Source organism: Lolium rigidum, chromosome 7 (genome assembly GCF_022539505.1).
Source record: "Lolium rigidum isolate FL_2022 chromosome 7, APGP_CSIRO_Lrig_0.1, whole genome shotgun sequence".
NCBI classification, from domain to species: Eukaryota; Viridiplantae; Streptophyta; class Magnoliopsida; order Poales; family Poaceae; genus Lolium; species Lolium rigidum.
In genome coordinates, this window is record NC_061514.1 from 169,343,418 (window position 1) to 169,369,872 (window position 26,455).

The 26,455-nt window shown below is 50.6% G+C and overlaps 1 protein-coding gene across 1 annotated transcript; it reads left to right on the forward strand.

Moving 5' to 3' along the window:
• Positions 1 to 2,738: 2,738 nt before the first annotated feature.
• LOC124672270 (transcription factor BHLH6-like) lies at positions 2,739 to 26,455 on the forward strand. The gene is made up of 6 exons (XM_047208529.1): positions 2,739 to 3,070; positions 3,209 to 3,413; positions 3,511 to 3,750; positions 7,585 to 7,755; positions 8,679 to 8,744; positions 26,348 to 26,455. The coding sequence occupies exons 1-6, from the start codon at positions 2,961 to 2,963 to the stop codon at positions 26,453 to 26,455; spliced, it is 900 nt and encodes a 299-aa protein (XP_047064485.1). The 5' UTR covers positions 2,739 to 2,960.

A 26,455-nucleotide genomic window follows, 5' to 3' on the forward strand; every position in this document is an offset into this window, starting at 1 on the left:
TCGCGCAAGTAGCCCTCCATCCGACCTTAGCGGAGGGCTACATGCTCGTCAAGAGAGAGGGGATCGCCGGCGTCGCTCCTCCGGCCTCGTCGGTGAGCTCGGTAAGTTCCCAGCTGCGTCCTGGAACTCCCGCTCCCTTGCGAGTCCACCGGCGCCGCGGTTCGCCTCCGGCCTGCCGCCGGTGCGGTTGACACGGGCGCCGGAGCAGTTCAATGGGGCGGCGGTTCCCGACCTCAACCGGACGCCTAGAAGCGGTGACACCTGCCCGGGCACGGCACAGAAGATGCACCAGGTGCCGGAGGAGAGCATGCCACAGCCCCGCATCCTGTTCGACGAAATGGCGCCGCCTGCCCCGACGATGGACCACCCGGTACGTGAGCTCTGTCAATGTGTGCGACTGCCGTGTATCATGCGTCTGATGTCCGGTCATTCGTAGGACTATTGGAAGGACCGCCATGAGACAGACATCCAGGCCATTATCTTCGGCGGCGGCTTCATTCGCAATGATCGGGCCGGGACAGGCCCGCATGATGACTGGGCACCAACGCAAGATGCGGAGGACATCGAAACCGCACGGCTGTTCGCCCCCCAGCTGACGCAGCCAACACCCGTGTCCGTCGACGACTTCGACGACGCGCCAACACAGCTTGTCCCTTTTGCTCCACTTTGCGCCCTACCTTGTGCAAAGTGTGATGAACATATTGCATACCTTAATTTGCGGCTGTAATTTCGTGCAAAGTTGATGCTAGTTACTCTTTTTTGAAATCTGTCTGCGCCGAAAATGCGTTACCCCGCTGGAGCTAATCCGAGACGCAAACGGATGCGGGTGTCCGAAATGCGTCGCGCCCCCGCTGGAGATGCCCTAAATAAGAAGCAAAAATTACGAGGAACAAAGCATCGCCATGGACGAAGATGCCGCTGCCACATAAATGTTTTGCGCCAAAGTTCATGGACCCGAACGAACGGGACAGCAGCGCGCGTACAGATTCCATCTATCTCGACAGGGAAAAACGAACCGAAAATAGAGGTAGCAGCCTATGATTGTGCAGCACGCACGAGGCCTAGGCGGAGAGCGCGCCAGGTGCCATCAGGTAGGCCGTAGCTAGGGTGGTCTCCCTCGCACGTCGTCGTCGGCGCCATGTCCCCCGCCCGCTACCTATGGAACGCAGATCTACGATCCATTCGTATCTGCAGCTACTCCACTGCACAGGCTTTCTTTGCGTTAGGGCATCTCCAGCGGTGCGACGCATTCCGCGAGCGTCCGTTTGCGTCGCGCTGCGGACGCAAAAATGATCGTTTTTGTTCGGGAGTCCGTTTACGTTTGGGGTCTGCTCCAGCGGGACGACGCATTTAATTTTTTTTCTTTTTCCCTCTTCTCCATTTAAACATAGTTTCAAATATAACATTTTGAAACATGATTTTACACAAACTAACACATAGTTTGGAACATGATTTACACAAACTAACACATAGTTTGAACCATGGTTGGCACAAATATAAAATTTTAAAAAAAGAAGTCAGTTGTGTTGATTTCCGTATGTCCGCTGCCAAGAAAGAACATTCAAGGGCACCCAGTCACTCAAACTGGAAAATCCAGCGGGAGGAGATGGTGCCCTTGTTGGTTCTACCGATGAAGCGAACATCCAGAAACCTCGACTATCGGCTTCGTCCGGCCCGTAGCCGGATTCGCCGCAAAGAAAGAACACTCAACGTTCTAACTATCGGTGTCGGAGCCGGAGTCGTCGGTGTGGTAGTGCCTAAGGCGAGGCTGTGTCGTCGAACACCTTGACGATCATCTCGCCGTCCCCCTCGTAGAGGAAGGTGAGCCGGCAGCCGGGCTCGAGGTCGAGGTCACGGGCGAACTTGTCCCACCCCGTGTGCGGGTACATCTTGCCCCGCCCGTCGAACAGGACCTCCATGGTCCGGCGGCGAGGTTGCGGCTGGCCTCCCGTAGCCGCAAGTGCGCCGGCTCGACGCCGTCGACGAACTCGGCGAACTTGTCCGGTAGCCGCTTGATGGCGAGTGGGTCGTCGTCGATGCGGAGGAGGAACTCGAGCGGCGCTCCTCCTCGCGAGGACGAGGAGGGCGCAGGCGACGGCGAGCGTGGGGCCGTAGCTGCTCCACCACGGCGGCCCCTGCCCCGGCTACAGGGGCGCCCAGGGCCGCGGCCTCGACCGCCTCGCCGGCCACCAGGATCGGCCATGGACTTCTTCGCGGGCTTGGCTGCGTCGCAGGAACACCTAGGCGGCGCTACGGTCGAGCTTTGTGGTGGCTAGGGTTTCTTTGGAGGAGTGGATGAGGAAGAAGAACGCGCGCCCCCTTTATATGGGCCGGCGGCATGCGGTGGCCGCGGGACGCGTGGCGTCGCCATTAACCTGGTTGGCGGAGGTGGACGGCCGCTCGGCAGCCGAGGCATCGTCGCCATTAAAGTGGCGCAGTGTGCCGAAGCGATGCAGCGACGCAGCTTTGCAGTCGCTGGCGCGTTTGAGAAGACGCATCGACGCAGGATCGCTGCCAGGCGGGCCAGCCGAAACGTCCGCCAGACACGAGCGGACGTTTCCGGACGTCCGTAGAGACGCATCGCTGGCACATATTTGGGCCAGGTTTGCGTCTCCGCAGACGGCCCGGTCACTTTGCATCGCCCCGCTGGAACAGGCTCCAGACGCATTTTCGGTCACGGCAGACGAAAACGGTCGTTGAGCGTCCGTTTGCGTCGCGCCGCTGGAGATGCCTTAGGGAATTTACGCTATCCACACAAGCTGCATCACATATTCCCGCCCACTTATCATTACATGCTTTGCGACTTTGCGTATATAAAGCATTTGGGTGGCTATGTGCTGAATATGTGAAGAAGTGTCCCTGATTAGTGATTATTGTACTACTAGCACAAGAGACAAGCACGAGTGAGAAATAATATAGGAGAGTGAGGACTGAGGAGATCGACTCGATCGTCCAGATCGATGGAGGACGTGAGCTTCGATTCCTTCTGGGAGACGCCAAGCTTCTTGGACGCCCAGGTGCTCGAGTTCGACTTCCAGGCCCAGGTGCTCGAGCTCGACTTAGTTGACAGGTCAGCCTCCACCATGAACGTAGCTCCCATTTAGATCCCGCCGCACTCTGTTTCCTGATCTCCCCGGGCAGAACATTGCCGGCGTCTATGTGATTGTTCGTTCCTTTTCTGCCTAATTAGCCTGGTTGATCGTTGCAGCATGTACCAGCCGGGGGAGGATTCGCTGTCCGGTCTCTACTCCTGCTACGACGACTCGAGCTCGCCGGACGGCGCCAACTCCTGGTCGACGGCGACCACGAGGGCGGCCAGGGAGAGCAAGAACATGATCATGGAGAGGGACCGCCGCAGGAAGCTCAACGAGAAGCTCTACGCCCTCCGCGCCGTCGTCCCCAACATCACCAAGGTGAGCGGGCCTGCGCGTGCCGTTGATCGATCGACTCGCCGACATGTGTTCAATACAATTCAACAATTTAAGTGGGTTTGTGCAATGTTCTCTATAGATGGACAAGGCGTCCATCATCCAGGACGCCATAGCCTACATCGAGGAGCTGCACCAGGAGGAGCGGCGGATCCTCGCGGATATTTCCGACCTAGAATCGGGCAGCTGCACCACCCTGGTCAAGACGGAGGAAGACGGCGCCGGTTTTCCGCCATGGAAGAAGATGAGGACGACAACCTCAGCCTCCTCTGTCCACGACGCCATCTGTTCCCCTGCCACTCGTCCTGTCGAAATCCTCGAGGTAATTATTGATGGCCTAATAGCACTGCATAATAACGGTCCTGTTGCTCAGTGCTGACTCAGCCAAAGCCAGCTGCTTAGACTTGTCGGAGGCAATGGGTGTCCTGCATAATTTCTGTGGCCGATAAAATAGAAACCACAAGTCCACTAAACTATTTTACTAGTAATAAGTTTGGTCTACAACCCGGGGTTTCCCAAAATAGCACAAAACCATGCATGACTTATGAACAAATTACATACAACAATACTTATGAACAACGGTTTTGCTATGTCTCAGTCAACTGAGATTTTCATAAGTCTAAGTCACTTATAAAAATGTGCTTTCAGTTGCACTTTTCTGTTAAAAAAGTGCAATTGCACTTTTCTTACAGAAATGTGCAACTGAGCTGAGTTGCACTTTTCTTTGAACTGTAATTGCACTTTTCTAAGTTGACTGAGACTTAACAAAATCTCAGTCAACTGAGACATAGACACACCCTATGAACAAACATTGGATAAAGTCGATATATGCCTCTGCTAGCTTGCTTTGTTATTTCTCGGAAATGAGCCTAGCTGGGAGCCTAGTTCAACTTGAATTTGGGCGGAAACAAGAAATGTAGCTCGCACAACATGTAGGCCATTTTTTGAATGCCACACAAAAATGGCGATCTAATAATTTTTTAGAGGTTTTAAAATTTGCACTGTTCTCTACTTCCGATTTTCACTTTTGTTATTTTTACACACCCTAAAATATAGAGTATTTTGAGATGAAATTTTGCAGTTTTACAGAATACATCATTACCTACATCTAGGTTTTTTTTATGATTTTTTTAGAGCTCCAAAATCCCGTTTTCAAATTCCCCGAAACAAAGGTCTACATGTAGCCCGAGCTACAAAACCCCACGGATTTGGGTGCCTATTTCTTCTAGTACGAAAAAGTTAACCTAGTTTCTCTTATGTAATCTTTGCTCCGTTTCTTCTTCTGTACATACCAATCTCGACCTTCAAAGCAAACAATTCTTAACGTTGACATGGAAAAACTTATCTCATTAGCCTTAGGTATAGCAAATTCTTTCAATAAAAGGTAGTACAATCGAAACATTAGGACACACAACCTCGTCGCCTAACCCATTTAACTGAGACAAATATAAATATTGACAAGCTAGTCTTTTTTAATGACAAAAATGAGACATAGGGTATACAAGAGCCTCTAGCTAGAGGCTGGTCGTTAATTGGCCGTGAGTTGTTCACTTCCTGCAAGGGTTGGAAAGCGGACATGCAGCAAGCCTCCATATAGGTAATCAAAAGTCAAACATATACTATTCTAAAATAAAAATTGCACTAGGTTGATTTTTATAACACATATATGTGGGTTTATGCGGGGTCCTGCTTGAAATCTTACATACAACAATTGAAGTGGGCTTAACTTTCAATCCAATACAAATCACATTCCATATCTAAAGGAAATCCTACTTCTAAAATACTTTCCATCAACTTTCAACTCAAAATTTTGTCTCTAACATCAAAGCTTTCCTCTCCGAAAAGGATGCAAGTTCTCGTACCCAAGGTATGATTTTTTTGATACAAAACTAAACTTCAGGTCTACAAATTGGAGGATTTTGTGGACTACATGTCATCATATTATTGGTGTCGGTAGTGCTTGAATGGATCCACATAGGATGAAAGGGGTTACTTGTGCAAATCAAAGAGTGCGGGAGAAAGGCACACCCAACGATGCTCGAGGAAACTCTTGTTAGCGCAAAACAGAAGGTTGTCTTCTAGCGAGAAGTAACTCTTAGTGTGAAAGTGACGAGAGAAGCACATGATACTGAGTTAAAGAAGCGAGAGAGATAGGAGACTCTCTTCCACGCAAAATGGCAAGATAATGACATGGGGAATAAGCGAAAATGCGATGAATGCAGCAGAAAAAATATAGAGAAGGTGCAGACCAGGTAGTTAGAAGCTCCGGGCATGAGTCTTTGTCCAAGTTACTATCACTCATGGACGATCATCAATTAGCACTTTAGCAGAGAAAAATATAGAGAAGGTGCGGACCAGGTAGTTAGAAGCTCTGGGCATGAGTTACTATCACTCACAGACGATCATCAATTAGCACTTTGGGCTATTTGTTCATAAGAAGGCTTATTGGTTCAAATATTTCTTTATATGAAAATAACAAAAAAAAATCTGGGATAAATGGAATGTGTCAAAACAGGAGGAAACATTTGCTTCAAATTAAGGATATTTCATTTTGTGCCGAACATTTCTTCGACATCAGGCACTCCTAGGTCAAACGTCAGTCCTATGTGATACTAGATGGAAAGAAAAACCAATATGATGAGAAGCACTTGATTCCCTCGGGTCGTCTCCTCCAGGCGACCGAGGGGGCAAACCCTAGCCCGCCGCCGCCCAGGCCCCCCTCCTCCCACCCCCTCCTCGTCCCCCCCGGAGGCGCTGCTGGCCGAAGGCCACGGCGTCGGTGAAGGGGCGGCGGGGATTTGACCCCGGGCTCCCGGCCTCGGCCCTTGGCAGCTCGAGCCGCGGTCGCAGGGAGGGAGGCGGTCGCGTCGAGCTCGCCATGTCCGAGGATGTCTGCTCGGCGGCTCTTCGTCCTCCTCTCGCGTCTCTCCTAGGCCGGAACCCAGCGGCCGGCCCTTCTCCTCGTGGCGGCGGGTGGCTCCCGGATGTGGGTTTGGATGCGGTCTGGCGGCGCGGAGTTGCTGCAGGTGGTGCCCAAGGTGGGGGCTTTTGGACGCCGGAGCGACGGCTCCGGGTGGTGGCGACGGCGTCGGCTCTACGGCGAGCGGCGGCCGTGAGTGCTGGCCTGCGTCCTCGGCCGTGCGGGCGGCGGGGTTGCAGCAAGCGGATGGCGCGGCGTGCGGGCCTTTCCGTCGGCCTTCGGCGTCAGATCTGGGAGATCTCTGACCCCGACCTATGAAGCTCTCGTTCCCCGACCGGATCTGCGATTTGGCCGGGTGAATGGTGGTGGGTTGATTGGGACCGGGGGAAACCCCTGGCTGGCGGTGGCCACGGCGCTGTCGACGCCATTGGCGTCGGTTCCCTCCTTGGAGGCTTCGTTGAGGTCCCCGTCTTCCCCCACCCAACCCCCGCCTTGGGTGAAAACCCTAACCCCTACGTGGGCGGTGGCGGCGCCATGGCGTCGTTCCCTTCTTGAAGGCACCGTCCGGGGCTCGCTGGGATGTTGGCGAGCTCCCGTTTGTCGGTGTTGGTTCTTGGCGTTGCTTCATCTGCGGTGATTTGTCGGGCGGGAGGTTGCTTGTCAATCTCCGGTCCCGTGGCGGTTGCTCGCTTCCTGTTTGCCGTTCTTCCCGATGCGTCTTCGTTCGTCGGCTTGCGTGTTCCTGGTGGCGGTGCTCGTGGGTTGGAGGTGCTTGTGGTGTGTTGTCCGATGCGGCAGGCTGATCTCGATCTCTTCAATGGACCTCAACTCGCTCCGGAGTGTTCTGGGGGAACCTCTCTGATTCTCGACGGTGCGGCGCTCGGCGATCATGAGCGAGAGGGATGGGATCCCTCTTCGGAGTCAGAGACCGTGAGCGGGTGGAGTTTGTTCATCTCGAAGCGATGCGAGGATTTCTTCCGTTGATGGCGCCTCCTATGGTCCCTCCTCCCATGTGTCGACATTCCGGAAGACGATGGTCTCGGCGCTTCAAGCAAAGCTTCTTTCTTATCTTTCGTGTGCTTGTTTCTTTGAGGCTTGTAAGCTGTGTAAGCTGTGTAATGCACTATGTATCTGCCGGAAACGACCTTATTAATTTAAGGCAGGGCTACGGCCTTCTGTTTAAAAAAGAAAAACCAATATAAACATGCATCGGGCGATATATTGTGGTTTGTGCAGCTGGAAGTGACGGAGGTAGGTGAGAAGCTGGCGGTGGTGAGCGTGAGGTACGCCAAGACGAGGGGCGCCATGGCGATGGTGTGCAAGGCGCTCGAGTCGCTCTGTCTCAAGGTCATCACAGCAAGCGCTACCACTATGGCCGGCAGCATCATCCACACCATGTTTGTCGAGGTAAACATCATTTGCTGCCTTTCCCCGTCAACTAATTTGGTCCCATCGGTCGTCTATCATACGTAGATCATCTCCTGATTTCGCTAGAAGGAAAGGGACTGCTCCGTCTGTCTCGCTCGTTTGCACCTGATGAATTCTCTGCGTGACGTCAGTTTGATGACATCACTTGAATGTTGTCATACGCAGGTGCTAGCACGTCTAGAGAGAAAGAAAAGGAGGTATGCGCTGGTTTTTCTTGATGAATTTGCTAGATTCGGGAGTTGTCTTTTACTCTTGATACGGAAAGATTTGGAGGTCGCCGTCTTCTCTCTTGTTCTTTTCCAACCCGTTCGATAATGCGTACCTTCTGCTTTTTTGGCTTTTGCAACGATTGAGCGACTGACATACACGTACACCGGCCAAATCCAGTATGCTCTATACCCACCAACATACAAGGAGTTGCTGCTGTTGCCTCATTATGCACAACCTAGGAACACACATAAATTCCTGGGCCTCTCTAAAATAAAATAAAAACATAAATTTCTGGGAATTAAAACCTGAGGTTGGGTGGTTAGGAGGGTGGTTGTACTTCAGTCTCACTGCAGTTCAAACCCAGCGTTTGACATCCGTGTGTCTCATAAAGCGGAATATTCTTTCAGTGGGAGGCGACGTTCCCGTCGATAGCGAGGCGCCTGTGGTGACTTCGTCAATTTCAAGATCCAATCCGCCGGCTCGGTCTTCCGGAGGTGCTCATAGGGGTAGGGTGTGCGTGTGTGCGTTCATAGGGGTGAGTGTATGCGCGTGTATGTGAGCACCTGCGTTTGTACTGTGTTTCTCAAAAAAAAAAAATTAGGCATCGATCTCTGTGTACAGACAAGATCAAGTTTTTGGCCAATGGTAGGAGCCATTTATTTTCTCTAACAAAACCTAGTTCTTCTTTTCAGACAGATGGAATGTATGGTGCTGAGACGATCAAGGAGACGGTACAGGCTGCGATCGGCCAGCTCCATGTAACAAGAAGCCCACTCAAGTCCATGAGTTACCGATGAACATTATGTGCAAGTGCAACCCATGGCCATCCTTGGCTACCGATGTTCCTTCATGTTCATTGCATCACTATGGGTCATGGGAGAAGCCTCTCCTCCTGCACTCTAGTACTCCTACAGTCTACTTCTAATAACGTGACAACCAGCTGCAATTGATCATATCGCCACAGTAAACAAATGTGTTCCTGGACTTCATGTATTTGTTCTACACAAATTTTGGCAATAATACGACAGGATAGGCTATACCAGGGTGTGCGAAACTGAAACCGGTTTGAGATACGTAGAAACCGGCCTTCTTTAATGTCTTTCTTCTATCGCTCAAAGTCGTTCAATGCTGTGGCTTCAATGAAACAAGACCAACGGGCTACTAAGTAGAGATGAGTCTAATTCAGCTCCTTTGTTTTCAAGGATACGTCCCGGAAAATGTATCAATCACACGGACCAAGAAGTGGACAGCACGCTTACAACACTAACCCAACAGTTAACCATGATTCTAGATACAAACACAAGGACTTGCTTAGCCCACCAAGAGACTTAAAGTCGGACGCTTCTATAGAAGGAGGACATCTTCAAGACTGACCTAGCCAACATACCTTCCACCCTTCGCGCGTAGAGGAGCCAGCGAATGATCGACAAGACCTGCCTAGTCTCGTCAAAGGCTACAACTTGAAAGCACCAACGATGGCGTGCATTGCACCGCATAGTCTTATGTCTTGTGCAACGACAAACATCAAAGCAATACACACCAGAGGTAACATGCACAACCAAATCGTGTCTCTCGAAGCGATTCTTCCGACAAACAAGCAGCGTCGAGGATGCAAGAATCTCCAATCCAACTCGTTGGTTTAGGTTTTCACCCAGAGACAAAGCCCGGAGGGTGAGGAAGATGTTGGACTCCTCGATGAGGCTTCTAAGGAGGGAAACGACACCCGGATGTTTCACCATCGTCGGCACCAAAAATTGGGCAGGAATTTCGTCCGGACGTGCACTAAATCCCCACCCATCAGCTCTCCGTCTTAGAACCTTGAAGTCACCACGGTTGTTGCCACAACACCTCCTTCTCGCTTATTGTGTCGTCGAGGTTGACCTCCACCGCGGTTGCTGCCGCAACACCTCCTTCTCGCTTATTGTGTCGTCGAGGTTGACCTCCAACGTGCCCAACACCGTCGCGGCCCACCACCAGCAACCCCTACCGGTCACATTCATGGCCTGAATAGCTGGATCTGGGCAAGGAGGGGCACCACAACCACAATTAGGGTGCACCGCCGCTCCTCCTTAGCCATATCGTGCAACCTCCATGGCCCGCCACCTCATATGCGCGCTACTTACCGCCGCCATATGCTTGCCGCTAGAGGACCACATCAAGAGCACATCGGCGCTCATCCTTTGCTCCACCGCGCCACCTCAATGGCCCGCCACCTTGTCCAGACGTTGGTCGCCGTTTAAGGACCCGGCCAGAGTACACCGACGCTTCTCCTCAGCTCACTGCGCCACCTTCGTGGCCCTCCGCCTCGTCCATTGATGCTCACAGTTACCATGACATCCTTCTGTATCTCGCCGTCGTGGCAACATCCTCACCATGAGACTTACGCCTGACATCGCTGCAGTCGGGCCTCGAAGGAGAGACTTACAACCCTATGATACGTCTCCGACGTATCGATAATTTCTTATGTTCTATGCCATATTATTGATGATACCTACATGTTTTATGCACACTTTATGTCATATTTGTGCATTTTCTGGAACTAACCTATTAACAAGATGCCGAAGTGCCGATTCGTTGTTTTCGCTGTTTTTGGTTTCGTAAATCCTAGTAACGAAATATTCTCGGAATTGGACGAAATCAAAGCCCGGGGCCTATTTTCTCACGAAGCTTCCGGAAGTCCGAAGGAGAGACGAAGAGGGGCCACGGAGGGGCCACACTATAGGGCGGCGCGGCCCCCCTTGGCCGCGCGGCCCTGTGGTGTGGGGCCCCGTGCCGCCTCTTGACCTACCCTTCCGCCTACAAATAGCCTCCGTGACGAAACCCCCAGTACCGAGAGCCACGATACGGAAAACCTTACTGAGACGCCGTCGCCGCCGATCCCATCTCGGGGGATCCAGGAGATCGCCTCCGGCACCCTGCCGGAGAAGGGAATCATCTCCCGGAGGACTCTACACCGCCATGGTCGCCTCCGGAGTGATGAGTGAGTAGTCTACCCCTGGACTATGGGTCCATAGCAGTAGCTAGATGGTTGTCTTCTCCCCATTGTGCTATCATTGTCGGATCTTGTGAGCTGCCTAACATGATCAAGATCATCTATCCGTAATTCTATATGTTGTGTTTGTCGGGATCCGATGGATAGAGAATACTATGTCATGTTAATTATCAAGTTATTATACATGTGTTGTTTATGATCTTGCATGCTCTCCGTTTCTAGTAGAGGCTCGGCCAAGTTTTTACTTTTAACTCCAAGAGGGAGTACTTATGCTCGATAGTGGGTTCATGCCTGCATTGACACCTGGGACAGTGACAGAAAGTTCTAAGGTTGTGTTGTGTTGTTGCCACTAGGGATAAAACATTGATGCTATGTTCGAGGATGTAGTTATTGATTACATTACGCACCATACTTAATGCAATTGTCCGTTGCTTTGCAACTTAATACCGGAGGGGGTTCGGATGATAACCTCGAAGGTGGACTTTTTAGGCATAGATGCAGTTGGATGGCGGTCTATGTACTTTGTCGTAATGCCCAATTAAATCTCACTATACTTATCATGTCATGTATGTGCATTGTTATGCCCTCTCTATTTGTCAATTGCCCGACTGTAATTTGTTCACCCAACATGCTTTTATCTTATGGGAGAGACACCTCTAGTGAACTGTGGACCCCGGTCCATTCTTTAATACCGAAGTACAAATCCGCTGCAATACTTGTTTTACTGTTTTCTCTCGCAAACAATCATCTTCCACACAATACGGTTAATCCTTTGTTACAGCAAGCCGGTGAGATTGACAACCTCACTCGTTTCGTTGGGGCAAAGTACTTTGGTTGTGTTGTGCAGGTTCCACGTTGGCGCCGGAATCTCTGGTGTTGCGCCGCACTACATCCCGCCGCCATCAACCTTCAACGTGCTTCTTGGCTCCTCCTGGTTCGATAAACCTTGGTTTCTTTCTCAGGGAAAACTTGTCGCTGTGCGCATCATACCTTCCTCTTGGGGTTGCCCAACGAACGTGTGAAATACACGCCATCAAGCTCTTTTTCTGGCGCCGTTGCCGGGGAACTGAAGAAAAGCTACACCACAAAGACTTCTAACTCCCACGTCAACTACGCGCCAGCACCCTACCATTGTCGACGCCGCGCATGCTTTGCGTGGTTGTGCCCTCTAGCGGTTGTGAGGGCAAGAGGGCCAGGAGGGGTGGGCAGGAACTTTGTAGGCTAGGGTGATCTTCCAATCGCCCGCAGGAGAGACACGAGCGAGGACGAGGCGTTTTTTCCCTAACACCCTCTTAATTAATTTCCTTTCACAAACTCAATCCTCATTTCCAAACTAGCTAGAACCGTTCAGGCCGTTTTTTCCCACCCTTAGCTGCATTGACTGGTTTGAACCCTCTACGATGAGACGTGCGGTAGGTTTTGTTGTTCCTGAGATAAACCTTTAGGCCTTCTGAGATAGACCATTCGCGAATATCTCCAAGAAGTCAAGGCCTTAGGGCATCTCCAACCGGGCGACCCAAACGGACGCGCTGGGCCGTCCGTTTTGGGCCGTTTGGGTCGCCGCCCGGACACGCGGACAGCGCCCCACGTCCGCGTGTCCGTTTGGGTCGCACGCTGCGCCCAACGCGGCGACTCAAACAGACGCCACGTGGTTCGTCTTCCTTGCGCGGCGCTGCGCCATGGCGAGGCCTCGACGGGACAGCCATGGTGGGCGGTGGAACGCGCGGGAAAGTTCCCGCGCGCACCAAGGTTCCCGCGCGCGCGAAAACGCCATTGGCGCGACCGACCGCCCAAGTTTCCCGCCAGGCCGCCGGCTATAAAAGACGGCGGCGGTCTCACACAGCACCGCAACACCATCCTCCCCGCCCCCCCCCGCCTTCTCCGTCGCCATGCCGCGCACCCCGCAGGCCACATGGGCCAAGCTCTCCTCGCCGCCCGGGCCAGGTTCCCGCGGACGGTGGAGGAGGAGCGCGCGGACTCGCGGTGGGTCGCCGACGACGAGGCGCTCCGCGTCGGCCGCCGAGGCGGCGCACGTAAGGCCGGTGACGCGGAGATGGTGGAGGCGGCCGCGGAGGGCTGGCACGAGACCGCGGACGGCTGGTACGAGGCCGCGGAGGAGGGGGCGGCCGCCGCGGAGGAGCCCGTCAACGAGGAGGACCTCGCGCTGGCGAACATCAACGCCGCCATCGAGGAGCGACTCGCCGACCTCACGCGCGTGACGAAGGAGCACGAGGGCATCTGGCGGGCCGGCCGCCGCCGCTAGGCGACCTCCTCGGCCGGAAGAACGAGCCGCTCGCTATGCGAGCAGCCCGTCACCTCATCCGGATGCCGCCGCCCGAGCGGCGCGCCCGGGAGGATGCTGCGTCGGCGGAGCGTGGCCGGCAAGAGCGCATGCGCCGGCGGCGGGGAGATCCACGAGGGCCGGGCACCCGCCCGCGTCCGCTCGGAGGCGCGCACCGCCGTGGAACGCGCCGCTCTGCAGGAGGTGGAGCTATGCGGGAAGCGGATGATTCCGCCGCAGGAGGCGGAGCGCGAGCGCGCCCGAGGTGCGCGGACGGAAAGGAGGAGGATGATGGCCTCCGTCCAAGCTGCCGAGGCCCGCGCCGCCGCCCGCGCCGCCGCCGACGCGCCACCCAGCCCGTAGTAAGTCGGGAGTGGAATCCTCACGCGTACAGGCCGCCCGCGTCGAGTGAAATCCACGGCCCCGACGGCGAGCCGGCGAGGAGTCGGCCGGCGAGGCCGCCGGCCCCGTACGTATTTAGGATAGAAGTAGTAGCTAAAAAAAATTGTAATGAGTTCTATTTAATGAAAAATATTAGTTATGCCTATGACACGCGGCCGTGGGTGGACAAGGGGCGGACGCGAGCGACCAGCCTTCGCGTCCGCGGCCACGCAAACCCGGCCAAGATTTGGGCCGGGTTTGCGTCGATCCGGACACCGCGGGCATCCGTTTTAGGGATGGGTCCGCGCGCTGGGCCGGGTTTTTGTCCGGCTGGACCCATCCGGACGCGCGGGCGCGGGATGGGTCGCCCCGTTGGAGATGCCCTTATAGAAACACGTCAAACTTCACACCTACTTAATTCGGCAACTTAAAGATAGGCCCCAGCCTGTCACCAAGTCCTAGCTGAACATCTAATATAGGTCTATTTACATAAAAAAAACTTATATTATGTCCTATTCCTATTTATTTTATAGTCAAATGAGTTTGGAGAATAGTACTCTTTGTGAGATCCAAAACCTATCACAAGTAACTTTTAATGTTTTTTTACTGGTAATTTAATACATAAAAAATCAAGAGACATAAATTAATTTGAAAGAATATAAATAGCAACTTTTACTGAAACTATCAATATATTTTCTCTTTGACGGGATTTAAATATAAAACGATGTGAAAACTTTTACTCAAATTAATTACAAGAATAGCGCAAAATAAATGAGGGCCTACACATCCTTCCAAGCATTCACCATCATACACCGTGGAAAAATATTTGAAGGGATTGGGTGGAAGAGAGATTTCACCGAATCCCCTCCCATCCCCAAACATCCCTTGGCAACTCGAGCTTGAGCTTCCTCCATGCTACCACATGTGCCTAGATATTTCCATGTCGACGGTAACACCTGAACTCTGCAGTTTTTTTTCATTATGATATCAGCACTAAGCGCTCTAGATTAATTCATAAAAAAGGAATCAGTATTTATTTTCGCTCAATTCTCGGGTGGTGCTTGCCAATTTTGTGGCTCTCAGATCTTTAAGGGGTATAGTTACAAAGCGTAGCCTATAAAATCTATTGATAATGGTTGAGTGAAGTTGGAGAAATCTATAATTACAAACAAAAAGTATGACGTGACTGAAAATGATATAAAATAAAACAAGTAAAAATAAGAATAAACAAGTGCTATAGAGAGCCTTGTTGGGCCCAAACAAATCTAGCCCAGGCAGAACACTCCGCGTCTAGTGGCGGGTGCACTAATGGAGACAATTGCAGGCATCACATGGGCCAGGTGGATAAATAGAGTCCATAGGAGAGCAAGAGTAACGAGACGGCCTCTCCGGGAAGGCTGGACGTATCGATTTGGTGCCAGCAAAATCTTTTCCTTCCCGATGAGAATAAAAAAAAACTGCCTAGAACAAAAACAAATCTTTAGAGCATCTCCAATCTCCAGTCGCGTCTCCCAAACCGTCCCCTAAACAGCGCCGGACCGAGTGTTTGAGGGACGTGTTTTATTCGTGTCGCGTTTGGAAGACATCGCTCCCTAGTCGCATCCCCTAAACAAAATCCCCAAATAAATATTAGTGCACGAAAATAAAGGTTTTCATTCAAATTTGATTATATATTACAAAGTTTGAATGAAAACGGCTACATTTCATCTAAACCCTAGCCTACTGACCGCCAGGCGGTGCGTTCGACGGGCCAGCCCCGGCGTCGCCCCCCCTCCACTGCACCTCCTGCTGCGCGCGCCGCCTCTGCATGCGTAGGGCGGTGGCCAGACGTCGCTGCTCCAACAGGGCGTCGTCGCCTGCCCTCCCCTACTACGCTGTCTGGAGGGAGAGCTCGACGGCGAGGTGAATCTGCGCCTCTTCGCGGGCACGGGCGGCGTCCAGGAGCTTCTTCTCCGACTCGAAGGACTCGACGAGCGCGCGCTGCTGATCGGCTGTCTAGTCCGGGTGCGGTCCATCGTCGTCGGACCACTCGAAGTCGTCGGCATCCTCCTCCGCCTCGACCTCCGTCTCCTCCTCCTCCGCCTCGGCCTCCGTCTCCTTCTCCTCCGCCTCGACCGCCAACGTGTCGGCCTCCACCGCCAACGCATCCGTCCGCCTCCCCCAGGCCGCCTCCGTTGCCGCCAGCGCCGCCTCCCACTGTTGACGCTCCTCCACCGCCAGCTGCAGCGACCGCTCCATCGACTCCCACCGCCGGCGCTCGATCACCGCCCGCCGTTCACGGTACAACGCATCCCGCTCCTCGCGCTGGCGATGGCCTTCATCAGCCCACCGCTGGGCAATCTCCTCCGTCCGGCGGCGCCGTGCCTCTTCTGCCGTGGAGGCGTCGAGCCGCGCAATGGTGTCCGCCAGCGCCTCCTCCTGCCACGCTGCTGCCGCCGCGCTCTCGTCAGCTGCGGGGTCAGGGGCGTAAAACGCCAAGCCACGTGCGCCGCCTCACGCTGTTGGCGGGCTTGCTGCTCGAGTGCCTCTCGCTTCCGCTGACGATGTGCATGCCAAGAATCCCTCGCCGCCGCTCTTCCCGGGCGGCGACGTCGATGTCAAACTGCAAATCCGGTGGTGGTGGTGGTGGTGGTGGTGGAGGAGACGGTGGAGGCAACTGGCCGTCGCCGGGGCGGTTCATCTTTGCCTGCTGGTGGTGGAGGAGACGGCGGTGGAGCGACGAGGGCTGTGCTTGTGGCGGAGAAAGGGGTGCCGGCGGCTGTGGTGGCTGCCATTGAGCCGGGAGGGCCTTTTATAGATGCCGACGTAGGGAAGAAAGCGCGGGAAGAGGCGAGAAGAGGCGGGAAGAAAGCGCGGGAACGCGCGGTGGCGTGCGATCGCCGGCGACGCGTGGAGGCTGCGCAGCACCGACGAGATGTCTCGCATGCCCCTCCGTCGCCATTAAGGCAAAGATGCTGTCGTGTGTCACTGCGCGCGAATAACTTCCTTCGCGAGGTAGGCGACAGTTAGGTTAAAATTCAATGTGCCGCTGACGGGTCGAGCCCGCGTCGCTTCGCCTCGCTTTTCGGTGCGTCCGGCGTCCCCGGTGCGTCCCCTGTGGGGCGGGGACGGGCTCGGGGCGCCGAACACCGTATCGGGCCGTGCCGGACAAAAATCGTCTTTGAGGGACGCGACTGGGAACGTTTTTTTGTCCGGCACCTTAAATCGCTTTGGGGAATGCTTTGGAGGCGAGTGGAGATGCTCTTAGGGCATGTCTAACAGGCCCGTATTTCTCTGCCCCGTATAACGCGAGTATTTCACCCCGTAAAAAAATTACTCACGGAAGAACCATCCGTCTAGCAGACCCCGTATTTTGCCCCGTATTTTTCAAAATTAAAACCCCGGGAAATGTATCGATAGTTCATCATCATTGATCATACTACGGATCATACATACATTGCGAGATCCTACATTCCGCGATCCTATCTAATCGTCAAGGATGACGAACCAGATGAGCGGCCCCCTAGCGCCTGGCGGCAGCCGCCCGCGCCTCGAATTCCCTGGCGGCAGCCTCTCGCGCCTCGAATTCCCTGACGGCGGCGATGGCCGCCGCCTCCTCCTCTGCCTCCGCCCGAGCAGCTTCGGCGGCATCCTTCTCGGATGCGGCCACCGCCTGCAGGAACAGGGCCTCCTCCGCTTCCTCCTCGCCGGCTCGCGGATCTCCTCCGCTTCCTCCGCCGCTGGTGCTGCCGATGCGTGCCGCCCATGCCGCCTTCGAAGCGCGGTCTCTCTCCCACTTGGCGCGCCACTTCTCGAAGTCCGCACCGCTCATCGGCTTGAGCGGCGGATCTTGTTGGTACCACCGCCCGCCCGCAGCGAACTCACGAAGCGACGGCGGCACGTAAAGCGCGCCGGCATACCGGCACGCCGCACGGCGACTCCTCGCGGCGGAGCGCTTGCATTGGCGCCGCCACGCCTCCTCGACGATGTCCGGCGAGCGGGATCGCTTCAATCCGCTCGCCGAACACGCGGAACGGCTTTGGCGACCCGACATGGCGACCTGCGGCTGGAATGGGGAGGCGTGCAGTGGGGGATTGCTCGCCGGAGCTTTGCGGGGAGGCGGCGGCGCACGGCGGAGCTAGGGTTGCAAGTGAGGGTCGCACCTTCGCCCGGTATATGTAGGGGGCGGCGGTGTCGATTTGCTGGGGCCCGTATTTGACCGAATACGGGACCTGCTAGGCGGTCCAAACCGCGCTCATCCCGTATCCCGCCGAAATTTTACGGGGTGGGCGGGTTTTAAGGGGCCTGTTAGACGTGGTCTTAACTTTTCTGTTTCACCCTTCACGATGTGTCACTGCGCAGTCTTTCTTCGTTTAGAGCAGACGGAGTTTTTGATTGAGCGATGCGGCAAAAAATGCCTGCAAATCAGCACGTACGTTCGAGCTGGTTCCACCGGGCGCATCGAGGCCGTCGTTCCACTTTTCACTGAACATGAAATCACCAATTCGGAAATTTTGTATGGAATTTAGCACGGGCAGATTTCCCTGGCTGTGCCTAGGACGCTCTTGATAAAAGTACTAGCTGAAGGAAACCCACCCACCACATCGCAGGAACAAGAATGCTGGTTATGCGAGTGGGTTGGCGAAATAAGAGACTTACTGAACAAGTAGTACAATTGAAACAAGCACAGGATTCTCTTGTAGAAAACCGGAGAGAAGTAGGTAATTTGTACGCAGCGATTCGTATCGATCACTGATCAGTCGGCCGTGTTGTACATGCAGAAAGCACATCATGGGAGAGACCATCCTTGATCCTTGCATGCAGCCTCTGAAATTCTGAATCCTATGCCCATGCCAAATGCATCGCATAGACAGGGGGCAGAAAATCAAAAGAAACCCATCTCGATCGTCAAGGTGGAGCCAAATTGTGAATGAAGTGGAGGACCCTATTCGCCGTCGGGTCCCCTGTCATCTACGTTCGTCGGACACCCGGCCGAGCGGTGAACCCGAGGAGTTAAGACGACAGAGACGAGTCATCGGAATGTCCCTTTTAGCTCCCTGTTTTAGTCGCCAGTCTCTCGCTCTCGCCCTGCTGCTTCATTCTCCTTGGAGCTCGAGCACAAACAGCTGCAAATCAAGACCAGGCCGTAGCAAGTGGGGCGCCAAAGCCACGCATGCTTCCAAACCGAACACTGGGCACCACGTCGACCTAGTACGCGCGCATGGCGGGTAGATAGAAAGAGATGTGGCGAGCAAGCTGTAATAGCAGGGGCGTTTCTCTGGCCGATTGAGGTGCGACCGAATGTCGGAAGAGGACGAGATATTATTCCACAAATTCCTCAAACCAGGCTTGTCAAAATGCAAAATCTAAAACTACTAAGAAAATAAAAAATTGGAATGATTAAATTACTCCTATTCAACTGATTTTCTTTACCAAATAAGCTTCCCAAAAGTATTCGTAGACCTCTTTATGATAATTTTTTTATTTAATTTCAAATGTGAAGCAAGTCTCTATATCTTAATAATGAAACTGAATAATCGAAATCCAACACAACTCTGTTTTCTTCTTTAACAATAAGTACCAAAAAAATTGTACCTCCTTTCTTTTTATATATTTTCTTACCAGGAAAAATAATTATGTTAGTTATTTTGAAATCATTCTGATCTCGTACACACAAAAATTTGCAATTATTCATCTACTGCTGGAATTTGAATGTATTTTATCGATGCAAATTAGATTTTGAATAGATGAGTACATTATTTCTAATATTTTAGATAGAAGAAACATTTCTTCTATCTAAAATATTATAATTTTTTAATGATTATTTATAGCTACATCCAATTTATGGAATCAATACACCATTGAGTTGATATCATTTAGCAAAATGAAACACATCATATGGTTCGATCTTTCGGCTCGAGAATTTCACGGGATAGAGATATGATATAAGAAAATAGGCTATTAAGTAACTCTAAATGAACTGTGGATATACCTACCGTATTCCTTTAGAAAAACATACTGACATGATTGTCATCATTCATATCAAATCAATAGAGATTCATACAAGCTAAATCTTCTAATCAATGGTGGGCCAATAAAGAAACTTTTTGCATATGTATTAAGACAATCGGCCAGATTTCAAAATTATGTAGAGTTTTATATGGTGTTTCCATTTCAAAATGATGCGTCTTCTTTTGTAACTTTCCAATTGGTACGAGAATTCAAATACATGAAAATTATGAATTCTCTACAACATCTAGGAGATAGATAGAATATTTTCAGGAATAAGAAAATCAGAAGAATCTTTCTCTCTATTCACTACCATCCTGTGTCTTCCACTTATGTTAATTTCTTTTCTTATTTAATGCAATAGATATAGTTTGACATAGGAATCCATTTCCCAAAGTAATTTAAACCATTCTCTTATAGGAAATGGTTCGAAAATCCCTATTCCACCTTTTAGGTATCGTGAAAAGTGATACCTATGAAAATCGTGTGTTTCAGTCAAATTCGTATTCGTTTTATTGAGCCCATGATATAACCCGTTTAGCTAATAAAAAATAGACGCGGAGGTGGATAATAGATCAATATAAAGATCATGAGCTGCCCCATAATGAATCGCTAGTAGCCGTGAATATCTCCTTCTTCCCTATTTCAAGATTGGAGAAAGAAGATCTAAGAGGGAACTATGGAGAATGTGGTCATAGATCCATAATAGAGTCCGACCATAATGACCTAATTAATTATCCTAATCAAGAAACTTATACTACTAAATAGAAATGATTTTAAAATGATGGCATGGGTCTCCTTTTTTCTTCTTTCTTCAGAGTTTTCTATATGCACAATTTCTCGATGCTTCCATGATAATTTATTGAGTTTCCATATAGCGATAGACTATAAATGACATCTCTCATGTCAATAAGACCAAAGCGAATATTAAATGATAGGAAGTGCTAGAATGGGAGAGGCCACACCCTATAGAAATTATCTACCTAAGAAAGTTCGTTGGCCTGCGGGTCTGGCACAAGGTTAGAATCCGAGCTCTTCGATAGGGATATCTCACAGATAGCTCGCTCTGTCCCAGTACCATTATTTAAATTGGAGATTTTCAATTCCATTTTGGATATTTAGGGTTTAACACCACTTGTAACGATTTTTTTTGCTTTTATGGCTGGGTGGGCAAGAAATGGAGGGGTTGGGGTTTTGGTTCTAGGTTCAAATGTTATCTTGTGGTATGGCGCGAGCCGACAGGACATAAAACTGCTTTGGCCGGAATCGCTGCCAAATGATGTACCTTTGGCTGTGACCGACGTTTCCGCTGGATCATTTCGGTAATGGAATCATGTGTTCCATATATAAAAAAAACTCTATCTTGTCGTAGACTGCTATCCTAGGGAGCACTTGGGCAACTAACTTGTGGGGCATGACATCCCAAATTCATCATTCGGAATTTTCTGAGGAAAAATTCTTGTGTGTATTTGATTCGCTCTTATGTTAGCATGAACACATGAAGGAGATTCTTCTTATTGTTCCTAAATGGAACCCCCCCCCACCCTCACATTTCTTCATTTTAGATAATGAAATCATTCCATTAGTACCAACCCATCGAAATACAACCTATATACAGTTTATGCCAGAAAGGTATGAAGTTGGACTAATTTGGGAACGGTGGGAAATTTGCTTTATATCTACTATTCCATTTAGTTTTTTGGTTTATAGTATGATTTTATTAGTAGCTATGATTGTGGCTATAGTACTTACCATGCATAGGGCTAAAAAGGTGAAAAAACATGATGTATTCCGACAAAATGCCTTGGATTCTAGGAGGACTATAATGAGGAGGACGACATCATAATCTAATGAAAAGGACAAATTGGGGTACGACTCCACGCGTGAGTTGGCCAATGATCTTTAGTTGGTCATGGCCATGATGTGCTTTTTTTCCTCAGATTTATTGGAACCCTATGTTATGCATGTGCAATAGGTGTTTAGCTCACGAGAACTCTCTACAAAGGTAGCGGAGGGTTCTGCTTCTGGCGGATTAGTAGCCATAGCTACTCCTCCCCCTATAGCATAACTATACGCAAATGTGAAGGATAAAGAAATAAAAAATATGAAAGCGAATTTAGGGATCGGGCAAAGGATGACCTCCAGAGATAGCATTGCAATTTTTTTTGAATTGGTCTGATTCCTTTTTCCCAAATAGTCTACAGTGTTACACATAAATTATATTACACATATATGAGAGACATGTGCTAAAAACTTTTCTTGGGATATCTTACAGATTCTTAGGATCCTAACTATTTAAACGCAATAACTTTTCTAACCTGGCTAACTCGTACAAGTGATTAACTAGACTCCGCGAGCGCTCTTTGAAGCTAGGCCTCCTACAAGGTTGTCTTTGGCTTCTGGTTGGCTTTGTCTCTTATCCCTCTTTGGAACCGGATTCTTAGTGAGCGATCAGTGAAATTTCAATATCTCATACACCAGCACCAGGGCTATAGTTTGAATCACTAAGTTATAGGTTTGCTTAATAGAACCTTACTGACATGCTTGCCACTACAACTACAGAGCTAGAACCAGTGGACTGAAATGATTCCCATTCTTCCTTGCTTAGTAGATATCCCAAGGGATAACAAGAACAAAAAGACCACAATCGAAATTCCTTTGGCAACTAAGCTAGAACTATCATTTTTCTAATAAGAATATTGATCTTAGTGAGTGTAGAGGAGTTATCCAGGGGCAAGGAATAGAGGAATGTAGGAGAGAAATGATAGGGTCAAAGCTTGAAGTTGCCTAGCCCAAAGTCCGACCCAGCCCAAGTTTTGCCTAGGTGCACCTGTCGCTAGCTCTGCACGCCAGGCTCTAGGGAATACACAAGGGCATGATTAGTATCCCGCATGAGATCCAGCCAGACCTAGGAGAGATAAAATAAAACTTTTTTATTGGATGCTCGCCCACCCTTTTGGGGTGTGGCCCACACGGTGATTAAAACATATTCGGGCCAAACCGGCTATAAAAATCCTCGTTGAGGCCAGAATTTAGAACTCGGTGTACCCCATATGCAATCCATGGAGATGGCGAGAAAAAACTTGTTTATTGGCTGCCTGCCCACCTTTTGCGGTGTGGCACACACGGTGATTAAAACACCTTCGGGCCAAACCGCCTACAAAAATCCTCGTTGCAGCTAGAATGGAGAACTCGGAGTACCCCCATATTCGATCCATGGAGATGGCGCGAGCTAGTGCGATGCATTGTGATTAACTATGACGGGATAAATTTAGTTACCGGCCACGCAAAATCTCTACTCTCCCCCCACCCTTTTTAGGTGCGACATTGTCACCGCATAATTCTAAATCCACCATTTGTCTCCTTTGTGTTCCCCCATCCTTCAAAATCCATGGACAATGCGGGAGCTTCTTCAGTGGTTGCACCCACGAGAAGGTGCCAGTGGCCATCGGCAACCATTCAACTTCTCACCGTTCCACGGCATGTGCCCTAGATGCTCTTCCAGTGGCTGTAAGAATCTCAAAACCTTGATCTTTTAGCTTAGATCCATAAGCATGTGCTAGATGTTGGTAGTTGTGTTTGGATTTGATGGTGCTTTTTGCTCGTGAGTGTCTATTTAGGTGATTTGCAACCATTTTCCTGATTACCATTGTTTTGTAGTTGCCGACTAGAGATTGTTTGTGTAGTTTGTGCTTACCATTGTATATTAAGATGGTCTGGAAGTGAATTTCATACTCAACATTGATCTTGCTAGGGATCTAGGATTTCAGGTTCCTGCTTACAGTGTAAACCTACTGTAGGACATCATGCATGCTAGCTCCCGCGATCTATCTGCTCCTTCGGTGGCATTGACATATTCTGGATGCAGCCTCCAAATATGGTCCATGATCTAGCTATGTATGCTCGGAAACTTTCAACGGTTTGGGAAGCTTCTGGTCTTGAATAGGATGGTTAAGTCTTGAACAACGGGATAAGCTGTCACAACCGATTTAGAGAAAGCCAGGTGCATAGAGTTTGCAACTATGTTCTTAACTTCACTGGGATCACTCTTCAGCTCCTCTTCCCATATCATTGTCGACAACCAAATTAGGTGCGTGACCCAAATCGCGTTTAGAACGGACCATGCCTCTGCCAAAGGGAGTCCAATGGATACATGCTACCAGTCACACCCACAAATTCTCCAGGCGCCTGATTCTTGCGCAACAGAGATTGAACCATGGATCGATCAAACTTTCGTGCATGAGACGATCCAGGTATTGTTCATCGTGTCGGGAATCTTTCTCTGAAAAATAAGGTTACATAAAGTAACTTTACACGGTAACAGTACCATGCACTACGCTAGGAGCTACCAGCGCTGCAAACAAGCATAATATATAGCTCGATCGGCTGCACGCGACCCACCTTCCTCTCAACTCTCTGCTGCATGCACCTTTCATCTTTTGGCTACTGTGAGCATGCATGCACAAGGAGTTCTTTCAATCGACCTTTTACCACTGAATGAATGGATGGATGCAGCTAGTATATACTTTTACCGCTGCTTCCCCAGCAGGCAGGCAGGCAGGCAGGAAGGGCCAGAAGCCAAAGCCTAAATCCACGCTCATCCGACGACGACGCCTCTGCTGAGTGCTGACGAGCGAGCTAGCTGCTGCATATAGGCGCCGGCCGGCCGTCCCTGCTTCAGACGTCCCCAATTGATCGACAAGGATTCAGCGGTAGCTGATGGCTAGCGACCTAGCTCGCCTCAGGAATGGTCAGGAATCAGAATGATGCATGTCGCACGGTACAACACGGGGTGAGAATCAGATCGAGTCTGCTGCTAGCTGCTAAACCTGCCAAGAATTTGCAAGCTATGATCAGGGATAAAAGCCTAATCCCCAGCCCATCTCATCCAGTCTGCTATGCTGCCTCTGTCTGATAGCTGGTCCTCTTCCTCCCAATGACCCGGCCTGCTGCCAGAGCCGTTCGTCGCCCCTGCAGTTTTGTCAAGAATGTGCAACCAGCACAGCCGCAGGGACACGCATACGCAGCTAGCTAGCTGCCTGTGCCTCGTTATGCGCGAGAATGCCGCAGCACCAGCTGAAAGCCTGAGAGCGTTGTCTCGTCCTCATGCGATGCCTCGAACTCAGATGTGCATGGCGTTTCCTTCTCGCTCCGAGATGCCCGCTTTGCTCCCCCTTCCGGCGTGGATCACTCGTCGCTCTCGGGCGCCACAGTTTGCAGTACTACAATGCATCCCCACGGACCTTTCGTCTCATTTGCATGGTCGATTATTCGATTTACCAATATGACAGCCAGTCTAAGCATGTCTCTCTTTCTGTATATGTGTTCCTTAGTTCCTATTGCCTTGTGGCTGCCAGTTCGTCCCAGGGCATGTATACATACATGCGTGGCGTCTTCAGAAGATTGTACATGTGCTCGCTAGATGCCTGTGGGGCAAACATCTTTCTTTCGACTGGAGACGGAGGGAAAGAACAGGACAATGGTGTTAAGCTTCATGCACTAGCCACTTGAACCAAAAGTCCGAACTGATGGAAAGGGCTAGGCAATCCACATATACACTTCACAACACCCCCACTCGCGTGTGACGGGAGAAGAGAAAGTCATCACGTGAAAGAAGAAGAGCACACCGAAACAGCGGTGACTAAAGAGGGGGGCAACAGCAATTTTTAGGCTTAATTGCGAAAACCATGGACAACAACAATTTTTAGGCTTAATTGCGAAAACCATGTGAAAGCCAGGATTTGAACTCGAGACCTGGGGCTCTGATACCATGTTAAGCTTCATGCACTAGCCACTTGAACCAAAAGTCCGAACTTATGGAAAGGGCTAGGCAATCTACTTGTACACTTCACAACACCCCCACTCGCGTGTGACGGGAGAAGAGGAAGTCAACACGTGAAAGAAGAAGAGCACACCGAAACAGCGGTGGCTAAAGAGGGGGCAACAAGCAATTTTTAGGCTTAATTGCGAAAACCATGTGAAAGCCAGGATTTGAACTCGAGACCTGGGGCTCTGATACCATGTTAAGCTTCATGCACTAGCCACTTGAACCAAAAGTCCGAACTGATGGAAAGGGCTAGGCAATCCACATATACACTTCACAACAAATGGAAGTTATCTGAATTGATTGCTGTGGTGTTACCGTTTCTTTTTTTTAACAATCAATATGACATATATTCATAGCAACAAATAGTACATGGTAAAGATACATAAATCGTCTTCGATGATTACACAATAAAATCTAAAAGAAATGACTAAATATTTGAGGTCTTTAAACTCTTTCTTCTTCCATAACTCAATCTTGAATAACAATAAAGGTTCTCTCATAATTTTAATTTGAGCCACAATGCAAAGCCTGCGTGCACGCGTATAACCATTTAAGTAGTCAACATCGGCAAGCAGTGCTGAGAGTATGAATCACCAATGTCGAGGACGTAGTAGCCGAGATGAATATTGCGAGGAGACTCCTCCCAGAAACCATGAGAAAAATCCAAAATCGATATGGCAAAGCAAGATCTGAAGGCCCATGCCTAGAGAACTATAATATTCCAACACCACTATTGATGTTGGGAAGGAAATCTTGTCGTCTAACGTAGGGCAGAAGATCACTTAGTGTAGATGATAGCATCTTCATTGAGGCGAAGGCAAAAAAAAAAGACGATACCAAACTATATCTAATCTACTGAAAACAATATTTTTATGAAAAATTCTACGCATAGGTCGTGTTCCCCACCCCTCCCGACACCGGCGAGGCCAGTCGGAGGAGGGGGAATGGACCTATGGTAGAAGCGGAGGTGGAGGCGGAGCTTCTTGGAAGTGGCGGCTAG

Excerpts from the sequence above, each read along its gene's own strand:
- LOC124672270 (XM_047208529.1), top strand. The coding sequence starts at position 2,961 with ATGGAGGACGTGAGCTTCGATTCCTTCTGGGAGACGCCAAGCTTCTTG. Across the intron at positions 3,751-7,584 it reads GTCCTGTCGAAATCCTCGAG|CTGGAAGTGACGGAGGTAGG; the intron begins GTAATTATTGAT and ends TGGTTTGTGCAG. Across the intron at positions 8,745-26,347 it reads CTGCGATCGGCCAGCTCCAT|GTCGTGTTCCCCACCCCTCC; the intron begins GTAACAAGAAGC and ends TTCTACGCATAG.